The sequence below is a fragment of the Cryptosporidium andersoni genome (genome assembly GCF_001865355.1).
Source record: "Cryptosporidium andersoni isolate 30847 chromosome Unknown contig_43, whole genome shotgun sequence".
NCBI classification, from domain to species: domain Eukaryota; phylum Apicomplexa; class Conoidasida; order Eucoccidiorida; family Cryptosporidiidae; genus Cryptosporidium; species Cryptosporidium andersoni.
In genome coordinates this window covers 36634-53022 of record NW_027122877.1, presented here as the reverse complement: position 1 = coordinate 53022, position 16389 = coordinate 36634, and the positions used below count along the sequence as shown (strand labels likewise).

At 27.4% G+C, this 16389-nt stretch overlaps 9 protein-coding genes across 9 annotated transcripts; 2 read left to right on the top strand and 7 right to left on the bottom strand.

Annotated features, from left to right (window-relative positions):
- Window positions 1-90: 90 nt before the first annotated feature.
- cand_004510 (mitosis protein DIM1) lies at window positions 91-519 on the bottom strand (the record flags this gene model as incomplete). Its single annotated transcript, XM_067210694.1, has 1 exon — window positions 91-519. The coding sequence occupies one exon, from the start codon at window positions 517-519 to the stop codon at window positions 91-93; it is 429 nt and encodes a 142-aa protein (XP_067067360.1).
- A 188-nt stretch (window positions 520-707) lies between these two features.
- cand_004500 (uncharacterized protein) lies at window positions 708-1409 on the top strand (the record flags this gene model as incomplete). Its single annotated transcript, XM_067210693.1, has 1 exon — window positions 708-1409. The coding sequence occupies one exon, from the start codon at window positions 708-710 to the stop codon at window positions 1407-1409; it is 702 nt and encodes a 233-aa protein (XP_067067359.1).
- Window positions 1410-1519: 110 nt separating this feature from the next.
- On the bottom strand, window positions 1520-2055 carry cand_004490 (uncharacterized protein; the record flags this gene model as incomplete). Its single annotated transcript, XM_067210692.1, has 3 exons — window positions 1520-1609; window positions 1666-1724; window positions 1821-2055. 3 exons carry the CDS (start codon window positions 2053-2055, stop codon window positions 1520-1522), a joined length of 384 nt encoding a protein of 127 aa, XP_067067358.1.
- A 246-nt stretch (window positions 2056-2301) lies between these two features.
- Window positions 2302-3234, top strand: cand_004480 (uncharacterized protein; the record flags this gene model as incomplete). The annotated part of the gene is made up of 1 exon (XM_067210691.1): window positions 2302-3234. One exon carries the CDS (start codon window positions 2302-2304, stop codon window positions 3232-3234), a length of 933 nt encoding a protein of 310 aa, XP_067067357.1.
- A 138-nt stretch (window positions 3235-3372) lies between these two features.
- cand_004470 (uncharacterized protein) lies at window positions 3373-4671 on the bottom strand (the record flags this gene model as incomplete). Its single annotated transcript, XM_067210690.1, has 1 exon — window positions 3373-4671. One exon carries the CDS (start codon window positions 4669-4671, stop codon window positions 3373-3375), a length of 1299 nt encoding a protein of 432 aa, XP_067067356.1.
- Window positions 4672-4861: 190 nt separating this feature from the next.
- cand_004460 (uncharacterized protein) lies at window positions 4862-5668 on the bottom strand (the record flags this gene model as incomplete). The annotated part of the gene is made up of 1 exon (XM_067210689.1): window positions 4862-5668. One exon carries the CDS (start codon window positions 5666-5668, stop codon window positions 4862-4864), a length of 807 nt encoding a protein of 268 aa, XP_067067355.1.
- Window positions 5669-5961: 293 nt separating this feature from the next.
- Window positions 5962-7344, bottom strand: cand_004450 (transmembrane amino acid transporter protein; the record flags this gene model as incomplete). The annotated part of the gene is made up of 1 exon (XM_067210688.1): window positions 5962-7344. One exon carries the CDS (start codon window positions 7342-7344, stop codon window positions 5962-5964), a length of 1383 nt encoding a protein of 460 aa, XP_067067354.1.
- A 1050-nt stretch (window positions 7345-8394) lies between these two features.
- Window positions 8395-9390, bottom strand: cand_004440 (uncharacterized protein; the record flags this gene model as incomplete). Its single annotated transcript, XM_067210687.1, has 1 exon — window positions 8395-9390. The coding sequence occupies one exon, from the start codon at window positions 9388-9390 to the stop codon at window positions 8395-8397; it is 996 nt and encodes a 331-aa protein (XP_067067353.1).
- A 610-nt stretch (window positions 9391-10000) lies between these two features.
- On the bottom strand, window positions 10001-16069 carry cand_004430 (uncharacterized protein; the record flags this gene model as incomplete). Its single annotated transcript, XM_067210686.1, has 1 exon — window positions 10001-16069. The coding sequence occupies one exon, from the start codon at window positions 16067-16069 to the stop codon at window positions 10001-10003; it is 6069 nt and encodes a 2022-aa protein (XP_067067352.1).
- Window positions 16070-16389: the final 320 nt, after the last annotated feature.

Here is a 16389-nt window from a genome sequence, read left to right as displayed (position 1 = left end):
AATTTAGTTTCTTTAAATATATTTTAATTTATATTATAACATTGAATATCTTATTTAAATTGATTTCTCTTATAAATTTAACCTGTTTGATTAGTACTTGTATCTAGTTGAATAATCTTTTGGTGATATAACCAGACCTTTACCCTTTCTAACACCTCTATATACAGTTTCTATAATATCTATTAGCTCTTGTTTGTTAGTTAGTGGCCAATTTATTTTGTTGTTATTACCAGTACCTAAGTCAACCATAATATGTTTATTCCTAAAGAAAAACATCACAGATACAGGATCATAAAGTTCATACATAGTATTAAAATCAGGTACCTCAGTTGTATCAACTAAATATATTATACAAAAACTTTTAACATCCTCAGCTATTTTATATAAAGTTTCATCCATTAACATACAGTCTGGATTATAATCATGACCGAATCTAATACATACAACTCGATTTTCCTCCCTCAGAATAGCTTGATCTACAGCCCACCCACTTCTTAGATGCTGAAGCATATAGGACATTTTCTTAGCAAGAAAATTTTCATATAAGCTCTTAAAATTACTTAATTAATCTCTATAATAATAAAGGTAATAAAATAAGTTGTTCGTGCAGTATAACACATAGCGCCATTATTAGCGCCTATATAGCTATGAAGTTTTAGAAGCTGCACCTATCTAAAAGTAAAATCCTCTTTGCCTTCAATATTACTATGAAAAGTAATCAGGTAGTGTTCGATAGTAATATTCCTGTCAACTTTAATACTGATATAAATTCCTTAAATAATGTAGACTGTCAGCAAATACAAATCAATTCAGTCCCAGAATATTCAGATATAAAATTAACTGAAACTAGGGGAGTATCAAAATCTACCAAAATAAAAAAAGGTAGACTTACAAAAAATATGAAAAAATGTATGAATAAAGAAGAATTTAAGGAAAAGGAAGGAAAGGTAACTCAAAAAACAATTCTCAAACTAAGAAATGAGTTAAACTATATCCAATCCTCAATTTTGAACCTTGAAAATACATATAAAAACTCTATTAAAAGCAGTAAATATATGGGAAGTTTATTTGGAAGTTTTGAACCTTTTATTACGGGAATCAATAAGTTTAGTCAAGAAAGTTTAGTAGATCAGAACATATATTCAGAAATATCATATGGAGGACGAAGTATTGGGAGATTTTTAAAGAATTCATACTATTGGTTCTTAATACAAAAAAAAATTAATGCTGAAAATCAATCAATTGAAGATTCAAAATTACAAGTACTTAATGTAGATTCTTTAAATGAGGAATCTAAACAGGAATATAATGTCGGGTTTCACTTAGCATTAGAAACAAATAATCAATTATTTCCTTTTAGTGAAATTAATTCTAAATATCTTGAGAATTTAGAAAATACAACTATTTAGAAGTTTATTACTTAATATTATTCTTAGAAATATAATTTATATACTAAAAGTAATATCAATTAATACAAATATCTAATTCTCACTTCTTTTTAGATATTCAAAATATTAATTTAAAAATCAATATTATCAGATATCTGAATAGTACATGGCATTGACCAAGGATTATTAACTTCATTAAATTCCCCTTTAAACTTAATTAACTAAAATAAACAATATAATAATAAATCTAAATAATATATTTATGTTATTATCTTACCCTAGGTTTAGATTTTGTAGTTGCTTCATAATTTGGAATTACATCTGTTCTCTTAATACCTAAAATCAACTCGTATTAATAATTAGAAATATTTTCTTAGTCTTTTCATTCTAATTCTAGAAATTAATATATAATTATTTAGTTGTTTAACATACCATCTATTTGAGTAACTGCTTCTATCTCTTTAATACGACGTTTCATAACTTCCTTTACATCTTTCTTTATACTTCCTTTAATTTTTTGTTCTTTATATTTCTTTATTTCATTATTCTTCTCCTTACGTTCTTTTCGTTTCTTCTGAAAGCTCTTTATAAATTCATTTCTTTTAGTAGCATCAAACTCAATACAAGTCCCTTTCTTTCCAAATTTTGTAGAGATTAACCTAGCCATATAGAAGGCTTCTAAGTTAATAGAGTATATTAAATATTCCAACTTATCTATAAGACCCTAACAAATATATTTTCTATAATATTATTAAGGTTAAAGAGAAGTGATTATAGATTGATAACCGCCAAAAAAATATGACCCGCCTAAAGGGGTACCGAATAAAGCAATGCAGCATTTGTTTGTTACATGTAATGTGTGAATCTTCTACTTTTTAGAAAATTTATTCATTTATAAATATAAATTTATACAATGGAGAATATTATAGATATACAAAGATTAAATAATGATAAATTAGATGAACTCCTAATAAATAAATATTCGGGATCTATAAAAGATCTAATAACTAGATATAGCCAATTTGATTTGTATACTAGTCAATATGGTGCAAATATAGAAAAAAAATTAAAATGTATAGATAAAGAACTTAAAGATGAAGAATTAAAGTTTATAAGATTACAACTAAGACTTGAAAAAATTTTGGAACTGATAGATAATAAAACAGAAAGTAAACCAAATAACAAACAAAGAATTGCAACTTCAAATATACCTTCAAATAAACTTCTAAATATATCTCCAAATAAACCTCCAAATGAACAAAAAATATGCAATAAAAATATACCAATAAATGATTCTAATAATAAATCAAATAATAATATAGATAAATATATATCACATAGTTCTAAAGAAACTATTTCGAAAAAAGAAGATATTGAACAAGATAAAAGTATAAGTGTGCATATAAGCTGTGATGAATCAATTCGGAGTTTAATTAATGAATATTTTAATGGAAATTCAAGAAATAACAAAGATAAAAGTATAGAAATATCATCTAAATATTATAAAGGAGATAATATTGAAGATAAATCACAAGTAACCCGTACAAAAATACGTCAAAAGAAAGATAATATTAGGAGAACAATCAGACCCTTAAATAAACCCAACGATGATTCAAAATCTAAATGTTGTAAATACTGGGAATATATTAAAAATTGTTTTGGATTAAAAAAAGAAGATAAAACTTGTAATTATCTACATTTAACAACTCAACAATGGGATAATTTTATAAATGCAATTCATACAAAAAAGCAAGTTCCAGAAAATGATTCAATAGAAGATTTAGGTATTGAAAATCTACAACCTATTGTTGTTGAATATGACTCAATAATTAAACCAGACAAATAATTTAAAAAACTATGAACAGATAGATATAAAATTGATAAATATATAAATTACAATTCAGTCTCTAAAATAAAAGCAAATCTACCGTTTTATTCTAATATTATTTTTAAAAGAGGTTATAAATTATAAATTTTCATTAGTCTAATTAGACTGGAGACCAAGAGCAACATTTACACTAGTTCTTATAGGATTATTAGGTTCAAGATCAGCAATAGATATAACTGTAGAACAGTGTGGACACATCCCACGGATTGTATTCGGAGATACTCCTGATGCCGTATCAACATGGTTTCTAATAAAATTAATTATACATTCCTGACAATACGTTTCACCACAACATGGAGCAAGTACAGCATACCTAAATAATCTTGTACATATAGGGCAAGTAAGTGAATTCCTAACAGATCCTGTATCTTTCTTTGACTTCCCCATATGTTTACCAATAGTATCTTCAACAGTTCTAGTTAAAAAAGCTGTACTAGATAACTGTTTTGCATCTTTAAGAACTGCAAATGTTCCATCAGGGAGACAATAAATTTCTGAATATAATCTTCCTTCTTCATCAAAATTTATTGGACGAAGGAAACTTCTTGGGATTCCTGTTGCTGGTCGGATCTTCTTTTGAGAAGCCCCTTCATTAACTTTAGGACAAACTCTGATATGATGACCTCTTTCACCACACATATGACAAATATAATCTTCTGGAACATCTATAGAACCCATTATATTAATTGAGTTACCTTTATAATTATTTACGGAATTATATGTATTCTGTATTTGTATTTGATTTACAGTTTTCTTATAGGGATCACATCTATAGTTAATATTTGTATTCAGTATTCCTGCCTGATTTATACATCTATTCCTATAATATCTATTATTTAATTGTTCTAATGCCTCGTTTCTTTGCGAGTCATTTTGTTTAAATCTATCACCGTGCTGCTGCATTACTGATAGTATAGCAGCATCTTCTGAAGTTGAATAATTTGTCACTTCAGTTGATAAATTTATGTGGTTTATATTTTTTAAATCATTCTTTAATTTAATATTTAAATTTTCATCTATTGTTTTCCCATTAGAAAGATTTATTGAACCAGCAGGCGCTCCTGTTAAATTAAAGGACTTTGTATTTGGTAATTGTTTTCCTTGTACCTTTGCATTAGCAGCTTCATATAAAGGTTTTGCAGATTCCTTTGGGAGTCTTATAACATTAAAATATGTACCAGAATTTACAACATCATAATCTGAGAGATAGGAATTAATCAATTTGCCATTAGAATCACTTGCAGAGATTAAAATCTCCATATCCTCACCTATATGAAGAATTACTCGTAGTTTAGCCCTAACATGTGATACTAGAGCTGGCAAATCACAAGTTAATCCCTTAAATTTCTTTTCACTTTTAAATTTATAAAAAATCGTTGCCTTTGATATTGACATAATAAAAGATTAGTAAATTTTTTTACTCCAAATCATTAATAAAAAAAAAAACAAATAGAAATATACCGCCTATGTGGTTTGTAGTTTTTTCTTTTATAATATCTACCACTTTTATATTAATCCATATAAAATAATCTAATTAAACTATTCTTCTATAATACCACTAAAAAAGACATTAGTAATATTCTATTTAGAGTCCTAATAAATATGTTCCATATCCTGAAAGTGTAACACTTTCTTTATCTTCTATAATCTGATATATAGAATCAGGATGTATATTATTATTTATAATATTTGACTGTGAAGATTTACTAATATTATTTCCTGAATTATATATTTCTAATTTAGATATATTGTCATTCAATTTATTGGATGGAGGAGTTAATATCTCAGTTTCAGATTCTGTTATTAATTTATTTTGTTTATTTATAGAATTTAATGAATAACATTCTATATTATCATTTTGATTACTTATATTTAATATTTTAGGTAAACCAGTATTTATTAAATCATATTGTTTAATTGAATTTCTAATTTGATTATTAAAATAATTTATAGATGAATTTGATAACACTTTATAGATTGATTGTTTATTATTATTACATATATTTAATCTTGGAATTTTAGTTTCTGTATGATAATGATGATTATGATTGTATTTATGATTACTAGAATTGGAAATATGGTTAACTTCTAATTTATCAAATACTTTAGGTTGAATCTTATTAGGATGTTTAGATAATATATATCCTTTAATTGAAACTGGGTTACCATATAATTTTACTTTCTTATAATTATATGAATCATTAACTTTTTTATCTAAATAAATAAAATGACCAGGATCTAATAATAACAAATTTTGTTTATTCCAATCTATTAATTTAGTTTTGTAACAATTAGTATTAAGATTTATTTCTTCATTTTCATTATAGAAATATTCTTGTAAACAATATTTAATACCAAAAAAAAATTGAAGAATCTTCGGGAAAATCCTCATAACAACTTATTTTTGTATACTATCATTGTTAAATTCACTTTTTTCTTTTATTTTCTAAAGATAAAATAATATGAATTAACTTTTAAGAGCATGTGATATATTTAGACACGACATGTCACGTGATGCAAGATTTATTGGCGCCAAGTAGGTGCTGCACAATACAAAATAATAGGTATCGAATTAAAAAAGAAAATATTTAGATATTCTAAATAAAACTATGTAATTAAAGAGAAATATTAGATATATCCTTAATTTAAGTATTATAATAAATCCCAATCTAAATAAAAATAAATCTATGATTTATTTTGTCTATAAAAATAAGGATATAATATTGCTGAGAAACATACTGGATATACTAAAACTGAAAAAATCAATAATATAGTTGCAGAAATCTTTAGAAATCCCAAAGGTTTATCCCAGAAGACTTTAAGAAATAAAATTGCTGGAAGAAAATAACAAACTGTATTTGAACAGAATAAACCAATAAGCTCATATGTTAATCCAAGATCAGTAGTAAGGAATGCAATAGTAGTACATATGAAGAGGAATAAAAGAGTAATTGAACGTAACATATATCTATCCTTTGGAAATGAGCTATCAGCATCTTGTCCACCTTTTATAATAATTGCTAAAGATTTTCTAAAGGAATGACAAGAAACTGGGAAAGAAAATACCAAAGATGATACTAAGACAATTCGAGCAATAAGAATAATAGTAGTTGATGTATCAAACATACTAAGAATGTCTGAAGATTTTAAAGTATTTCCAAATAATAAGTAACCACTGACCCCCATAAATACATACACAATTATACAAAACCCAATTGATAAGATACATGTAATGATTAATCTGAAAAGTGTTTTATTTTCCAATTCATTAGCAACATTTAAAAAGTTATGATGACATGTAAAAGAAAAGACATATATTGGGAATGTCTGTAAAAGGTTAATGGCAGAATTTGTACTAAATAGATCTACTCTTTGTAATAAGATTGGTAATTGGGAAATTTGAGAAAGAAAAGAATATATTACTACAATTACCACATATAAAGAAGAAAATACAGCTATCCAATTTATTATTGTTAATTCAGCTAATGTTGTAGGATAACTTGCAGGGCCAATAACAAAAATAACAATAGCAAATAAAATTAAAGTTCGAATTGTCGATACACTCATTGAATCTGGAAAGAATGGTTCAAATAAAGTTTGCAATACAGATACAACTACAATAAGATAAGTACTGCATGCTCCTAAAGACATAACAAGAATTGACATATCTATCATTAGCTTCATTTTTGGGAATGTTTTTTCTGCAATTGTGTAATATGTGACAGATTCATTTCCACCATCTTTATCTAATACCAATGATATTTCAGAAAGTAATACACATGCCAAGATTGAAAATATTCCAGAAAGAAGAGTTAATAGAATTCCTTGGAGGAGACCATTTTGACTATATGCCCATGGAAGTCCAAGTACTCCCACTCCCATTGTTGTATTAACAAGTGCAAAAAATGCAGATGTTACTGAACTCTTATTAACATGTCTAAGTCCTAATTTCTCCATACTAATAATTAGCTGTTCAGATAAACGTTCTATTAAACTTGCTTTTTTACCATCCTTATAAGGATTAATTGTTGGTAATAAGGATGTATTTTCCGCAGAAAACTTTGCCATTTCTTCTTAACTGTTTATAATCTTCTATTAATATATATATTGATATGTACGACTTTAATCTATGTTAATTATCTTATAGTTAATTGTTTTCTGCTTACTTGTATTACTAATTTACAATATGTAAATCTAGTCTATAAGAGACACATAAATCCAGTAGATACCAGTATCTGTGTTGTAGCAAATACCGCTAATAACGTCCTTGTCCCTAAATACAGTATTAATATTTACATTACTTGGAATTTCTGTCTTCAATTACAAAGAGAGAATTTAAAATTAGTGTAACTATACTAGGAATAAGAAAAGTACAATATTTCGTATTTTAATTGATAAATATAATACTTAATGAAGTTTTGTATATTCTATATTAATATTATTTGTTTATTTGAATATTCCTTTTGAAAGTTGATATTATAAATATTTTACTAATTTACTATGATATATAGTGAGATAAAGTGATTATTAAATTATTTAACTTTTCCTTTTTTCTTTTAATCAATATAGTAGGCTAATAATTTATCAAGATTAATTTGTGTATATTTTAATAAGATTAAGCTAAACTTTTCAAATAATTTGTAGTGTTACAATTGTTAATAAATACTACAAATAACTCGTTATATTTGAAATTATATGGATTATATAGAGATGTATTTTAATTAATTGTGTCAATTTTTCTATTTAAATGTTACTTTGAGATTATACTTTATATTTAATATTATTAATATATTGTAAATTATTTCAATTATAAATAATAATTAATTATACACTAAGTAATATTAGCTACTATTGTTATCATAAAGATTTATTACTAGATCCAGTAATTTTATAATATTAATACTAAGAAATCTTTTATAATAGTATTTGATAAAACTTTGATTTATAGTATAATAATAATGAATTAATAATTTTGACAATATTAAAAATTACGAGATTATATTCAAAGAGTCTTTTATTAATACTTTGGGAAATAGTATTAAACAAGTAACAGATTTATTATTAAAAATAACTACTATTCTACTTTATAATATATTAGATAATTTAGATCTGTACCAACTACATATCTAATCCTCTAGCTTCATATGTTAAACGTAATTGCTCTCTAACATGATTAACTACATCACTTTTCCCAGGCCTCCTTCTACCCCTATCATAGTTGTATCGTCTTCCACTACGTCTCTGCATAGGTTTTATTTCAGGTGATATAGTAGTAGAGGTGAGATTGTGAAATTTATTTTTCCTAAATCGTCGGCGGAAATTTCGTTTAACACAAGGTGATGATGTAACAGGGAAATTATTACTGACATCAGAAATACTGTTAGTATTACTTAAATGTTGATGTGAATCCTGTATATTAATAACAGAAGATTTTGGATTTTTATAAACACGCCTCTTTCTTCTTTGTCTAACTGAATTAGTAGTTAAGAAAGGATTAAAACTTTGAGCAGCAACAGCTGCATCTAAGCTACATAAATGATTCATCTTCTCAGTTTCACAGCCAGCATTAACAATCCCCATTGTAGTGTCAACACTGCTGTTATCATCACTAAAATTCATGGTTATTCCATTATTTCCTGTATTTACTATGGAATGGTTAACATCATTTGTAATTCCAGAGAAGTGGATAGACTTTTCATTATTTATACTACTAATATTTGATATTAATTTATTCTTTCGCCTTCTACGATTACGTCTCTTCTTCTTAATAATATCCTCTGGAATACCCATTGGAGAAGATCCATTATTTAATGCAACAGTAGTTGTTGCCATTGTAGAGACAGTAGGAACTGCCTGGATCTCCATATGAAGATTAGAGACATTAGAAATATTGTCAGTGCATGAGGTACACTGCAAATTATCTAAACTTGCAGTAGCTTTGTTCAGAGATAAAGCACGACGCTTAGTAGCAACCAGTATTGCAGTTTCCCTAGATACCCCTAAATATTCGGCTTCAGCTATCCAACGAAGTAATTCATCATCATAAATACCGGACTTGTCATATAAAGACCTTCCTATATGATTGTAATGTTCGCTTTCAATAGCAGTAGCCATCTGTAATTATCTAACTAGACAAGACTAGAATTCAATTACGGACCATTACAAGAAACTAAAATTATTTCAAATAACAAGATTTCCTTCCTATTGAACAATTAGATTTAATAACCAAAGTATCCGATCTGAAATCGCTCTACTTTGAGACTTTGTCAGTAGGGCTGACCACAGTACTCGACTTATCTACCTAGTAATCAAGTCAAAGCCAATAGATTATTTAAAATTAATATTCCAGATATTACAGAGGTCCAGGTTTATCAGAAAACCTTAGTTAAATTCAAAAATATATCTCCTCTTTAGGTTAAGTGAAACCTTTCTTTTATACCCTATCTGTAGTCTTTTTTCCTACTTTTCCGTCACAAACTTCAGTTCAAAGGTGTCTAGCTGCTTGAGTTCAGTTAACAAATTATATTGCTAAAACACCACTACTAGTCGTTTTCGACATAAAAGAGGAAAAAAGATAGATTGAGGAAAAAGTAAAAGAAAGAGGCTAGTAAAAAAAGAGAAAAAAGAAAACGTAAAGGCGGCACAAGCATACGGGTATAGTGACAGGCGGGAGTATCCCCACTATTTTTAATACTTAAAGATTTTTATTATTTTCTAAAATATTCTAAATTTTTTTTTTACTAGTTCCATATCTTTTTGAAGGGTTTTCATCTTCACTATCATTAGTATCTAAGAAGTCGAAGTCATTTTTTTCACTAACAAGGTCATAGTCCCCCCTTCTATTCGGATTAATAAATGAACTAGTTAAGAATTTACTAAGTGTTGTAAACCAATACTTTATATTAGTCATAAAATAAATTATATAACATAGAATAGTAATAATGAAAATAATAATAAAGACCTTGAAGACATTTAATATGTGGATGTGTTGATTTATTGAGAAGTTATCAATACTTTCACTAGTTATATTGTCTATATGGGCTGTGGATATTTCTGGTTGTTTTATTATATTTCCACTAGATTCTCCAAATAATGCTCTTTTAATTTCACTTAATTTATTTACTTCGAATCTTTCGAAGTTGATTAAGTCCCACTTGCCATTCCATGGTAAAGTGGCCCACCCAACAGAGTTAGATTTATATGCAGATATTGGTAGGTATAAATTCTGATTGTCCAAATGTTCAGAATATATCCAGGGTGCAAATGTATAATATTCTAAATGAATTGCTTTTGGAATTAATTTCTTATTATTAATTACAATATATCCTGTAAGAGTATGTTTATTATTATTATTTACTAGAGTCTTTGTTATTTCCCAACTATTAAATGTTATACTAACTCCAAATCCAGAATCTAATATCTGTATATTTGAAGGATATGTAACTTCAGAATTTGATTCAATACTTGTTTTCCCTATAATATAGAAACATTTTAATAATTCACTCGAATTTTTCTTTTCAAGTAAAGGAATAGATAATCTAATTGTTACTTGAAGATTCTGACCAGATAGAATTGGTACTGATAGATCAGGATTAACTGAAATAATCAATGGTTTCATACCTTCTTTATGTTGCATTGAAACAAGAGAAATGTCAAATTTTATGGGTACTGACTTCAACATAAATGGTGGTAAATTTGTTAAGGAAAGTTCAAGACTATAAAACTGTTTACTAACAACCATAGATATTGTCTGTTTACCATAAAGTGGAGTTGAAATATTACCAGTAAAATGAAATACACTTGAGTGTATTGGTATTATATTAGAATTGCTAATATTCTGATCATTTTCTGGAAAGATTGCCAATTTAGCAAGTACTAGCAAAGGATTATAATATATATTAATGATTAAAAAAGCTTCTAAGAGAGATATTTCAGATAAATCTATAAATATTTCCTCATCAATAGTTTCTGCTATTTGCACCATAATTGGACCTGAAGATATATGAATATATTGAGGAAAATCCCTAACTTTTAGAGCTTTATCTATTCTAGTTTGTATATGATCTCTCCATGACTCTATAGATTTAGTTGGTTGCATATAATCTTTAAAATAACTTTGATTAAATTTATTATTCATTTTCATTATATGTATAACCAAGTCAAAAGCAATACATGATGGACGATGTGTAGATGATTCAATAGAATGGGTAAATGTTAGCCAATAAGGTAAATTTTGACTTTCTAGCTGACTCTGAAGAATAGATTCATTGTCAACATTGAATATATAATCAATAGAATTGAATTCTTGATCAACAAATGATGATATAGGTGAGAATGGAGTCATTTTCATATTCATTAAAAATATTTGGAGTAAGTTAGGTGTATCTGAGATATCAAAATTAACTGGATGTACAGATATTCTTACAAATATTGGTAAGTACCTTCTAGCTAATTCAAAGTATACTTTTTTCCTTCCGTTGTGAATATCTGTTAATATTACTCTTGCTCTTAAAAGATAATTAGGATTTGTTGGATCTATTGGTCCTCCATATACAGTACTACCACCTTGTATACTTGAAAGATCTAGAGGTAGGGGTACACTATTTGGAATATAACATTCATATTTAAATGATACATCTGATCTATTTGACATTGAACTATTAACTGTAAAACTATCTTGCATTGGATTTATGTTTATAGACAAAGTAAATTGAATTATATTTGGATCTTCAAATTCCGAATAAGAATTTAAGGATTCAATACGTACTATATAATTTCCTTTTCCCAACTCAACTTCTAGATAACTTTGCATACCTCGTTGTTCAGCTACCCAATAGCCTTCAGGAACAATAATTCCAATTCTATAGAAGTGGTATAAAAAATTTGAATTAATTTCAAGGTATACAATAGATGATGTCTGTACATTTAAGCTCATATCAGTAAAACTATTTACAAATTTACCTTTGGAAGGACCTTGACATACATTTATTTTCCCTGAATTATAGTAAATCTCTTTTTCTGGATTTATTTCACGCATTAAGTTACCAATAAAATAGTGGCAGTGGAATTTATTATCAGATAATTTAATTGGCTTCTTTTTTATTTCTTCACTATCAATAGAGTGATCATGTTCTTGAACACTTCCTTCAGATTTGTGTAAACTTGGTGTTCTGAATTTTTCAAAGAACTTAGAAAATCCTAAGGGATCGAAATATGTCAAACCAATAGTAATTAAATATGGTAAGTCATTTGGGTTTGATTGAAATTGGATAGTATAATTTCCATGATTTAAAACTGTTAAGGTATCTCCATACTTACTAGACTCAAATATAGGTTTTTCCACATTATGATCTTCAGTTGAAGTTTGATAAATAGAAACAAAAACCTCATATATTGCAATGAATGATGGTTCAAAAATACATCTAATCAATATTAATTGTCCTTTTGGTACATAAATGAATGTTTGCTTTTTTTCCTTTAGATTTATCAGAATTGTTGTAACTATATTAGTATCCTTATTTGGTAAGAAACTTAACCTATTTAATGAATCAGGTAGAGTAAGGGATGGTAATAAATCCGGTATATTTAGAAGTTCTTGACGAAGAGAAAATTGTTTAGATTCTGTAGTTGATGATAAAATAATCCTTATTTTAATTAGGGAACAGCGATTTATTGCCTCCACAGAATAAGTTCCACGTGCGTGAATACTAAGAATATAAGAACCACGTTCTATATTGGAATCCAAAAGTTCTACACTGTGTTGATTATAATGCAGTGGTTTTATATTTGTGGCACTTTTTAAGTGAAAATTCCCATTATTATAACTTTGTGTTTGATTTCGAATTTTGATGAGATTGGCAACAAGTGGTATCCAATTTGGAATTAAAAAAAGTTCTACTGTTAAGCTACTTTTGTCACTTTTAGTTGTAATTGGAAATGTGAGATTCATTAATGGTGAGAACCAAAAATTCAATTCATTTAATTCAACTCCATTACCATTATCAATTGAAAATATATAATTATTAGAGCTACGTGGGATTAATTTCGTAAGATCCAAAGATATCTTATTAGTTGGTAGAATTTGCTCAATATATTTGTTAGCAATATTAGTTATTTCTTTTTGGGTCCATTTCTTGTTCAAATTTGAAAAAGATGACTTGAAATTTGACGATTTACTTAATAAAGCAGGAAATATTGGGAGTAATTTTAAAGATGATATAGATAAGTGAAATTTGAATTGAGGACATCCACCCTCTTCAATTGTTTCATCAATAAAATCTTCAAGTAGATCAAATTGTAAAAATAGATTATGTACACCTTCATTCAATTCAATAAAGAGATTGTTATAACCTTTTTTAGACTCATTCAAATTAATACTCTTTGTATATAAGTGGATAATTCCATGATAGTTTTCAATTGCAGCATTTAAAACACTTCTTGTAGATAAGTATATAGTGATTTTAGCTAAACTAGTAAGATCTTGAAACCAAAATTCATTGCTATTCATAATATCATTATTTTCATCTTCTAACTCATATTCATCTAGTGGTATAAGGTATGTCCCATCTAAAATATAATCTTCTTCTGGTGAAAGTATCCTCAAATCTATAATACTTGGTAGTGTCATATGATTAATTTCACACATCTTAGAGTGCCAAACTTGTTTTGCATCTTCAGTAGAATTCATTGATATAAGAGTTGAAGTGTTTACTTCAGATATCCTTACAAGTCTTATATTATATGTAAATGAAATACAATCAGCTTTTATCCTATCTTTCTCTTTGAAATTTGATAGATTACTTTTAAAATAGGGATTTAATTCATCTAATGGTATAGAGGCAAATAGTTGTATTGTGTATTTACCAGGTAATAGTGGACCAATTGAATTATGGAATGTTCTCCTATACACTGGATTTAAAACACTCCAAAGCTCTCCTTTGTATAAAAGGTTCATAAATATCATTATATATGCATGTTCTGGAATAGTTAGAGTAGTGGTAAAATAAAAGTCTTCCTCACCTTCTAGGACTTCAAAATCTTTGCTATATAAAAGTATAATATCTCTATCCTTAAAATAAGTAGAATCACTACTCTTTCCAAGATAAATATAGACATTATTCATGTGAACTTGCGATGATTCCTTATTAATTCTTAATGAAAAGTTCTCTATTGAGTTCTTCATTGGGCAGGAATATCTTTGAGTAACAAGTGGTATAACTTCAATATGAAGATGAAGAGGAGAACAAGAGAGCACAGAATTCTTAGAATCATTAAGAAGAAAATTATAAATATGCAAATAATAATCACCTGCACTTTTTACCTGGCAATAAATGTAAGGTGTTTCTTTTATTGTTATCCCTTCTCTTGCTAAATTAGTACTCTTACAAATGATATTCTCACTTTGGCTATGACGAGTATCATCCACTTCACTATTATCTTCCTCGCCATAAAATTCATCTATTTCCTTTTGAGAAAAAGAAGTACTTTTTGACAAGACAACTGAAATTTCTGAATGATCATGATATGCCAGCATATAAAAAGTACTTGGTTTTGATAATCTGATATTAATTGTTGATAATGATGTAGAGTGTGGAGGTGCAAAACTACCTTTAATTTGAATAACTGAACCAAACATATAACTTCCCAATTGGACCTTGGGTATTTGAGAATTAGCAAATAGCTCAATTCCATCTTGAATTAAAGAACTTGGTATCCTTTTCAAATTACATTGATTAAATGACAATAAAGCAGTATTCATCAGATTATATATTGGTGGTTGTATTTTAATTTGTATATTCAAGTCAAAAGATATGCATGTTGGAATGTGAGACATTTCTGGAACAATAATAATTAGTCTAAAAGATCTTAAAGCAATAGTCTCTCTAAATACTTGCCCATTATATACTGGTGAACCAAATAAAACTCGAGATAAAACTTTTTCTTCTATTCCAATATCTTTTTTTAATAATTCATTCATGTTAACATTTGAACCTATTGGTTCCAGAATTAATTGTAATGGTGAAAATATGTATCTAAAACCCAATTCAACGGCTATATGAACCATATCATCAGGTTTAGCTTTATTTATTGGGACAAAAAACAATTTGGACCATAAAATTCTACCTTTGTATAATTTATTGTATAAATGTGAACTTTCGGGAGTCTTTAATAAAAATGGATGATCTACTTCATTTGAGAATTTATAAGGTACAGATTCATCTAAATGAACAATTAATTCTTTAAATGGGTTAATTACCATACATTTACTGTATGATATATCTTCTTCCTTAACTAGAGCTAAATCAAATCTTATAGGGGAACAGAACTCTGTATCAACTTTCCCAGATATATATTCATCTTTAATATAATTAGATCCTATAGATATAATGTACGATGATGGTTGTAGTAGTCCACGTAGAAGTAATCTAGTATTGTTTCCTGCACTTCCCCAAGTATGATTTCCGAATAATATAACATCACCTGGTTTATCATTTAATTGATGCAAAATATTCAAATAAGAAAGATCTAAAGTACTTTCATAGGACTTTTCTAAGGATATTGTCACAATGCTTGGTTCATATATTTCTAAATGAATTTGATTCTCCGGTTTATGATAGATTCCACGGACTTCTGATATGTATAAATGTTCAGTACCCAAACCAATTCCATTAATAAATTCTGGTAATAGTGGATATTTACAGTTTAAAGTATTCTTTAATGCATAGTAGCAATTGATCTGTTTCAGGGTCCAAAGAGCTATCGAAAATATTCGCAAAAGTAATACTTTAGCCATCCACACATGAAAGTGATTGGAATACTAACACTCAAAAGTAAAGATAACTTGTCTTATAGCTTTCCAAAAGGGTGAAAGTACTTATTGGTAAAGTTATTGGAAGTATTAATAGACTAAACTATTGCGCTTAAGTACATTTCAAGCCTAAGCTCTTCGTAATGTTAACTTGGGCGCTAATATATATATCGGTACTTTAGGTCTTGTATAAATATAATGTACTTAAAAACTATCGACACGTGCTGAGTAGAGAGGGGGGGGTTAGATGGAGGGTAGGCAAGTGAAGTTTTATTCTGATCAGACTGTTGCAATATAATTCTCTT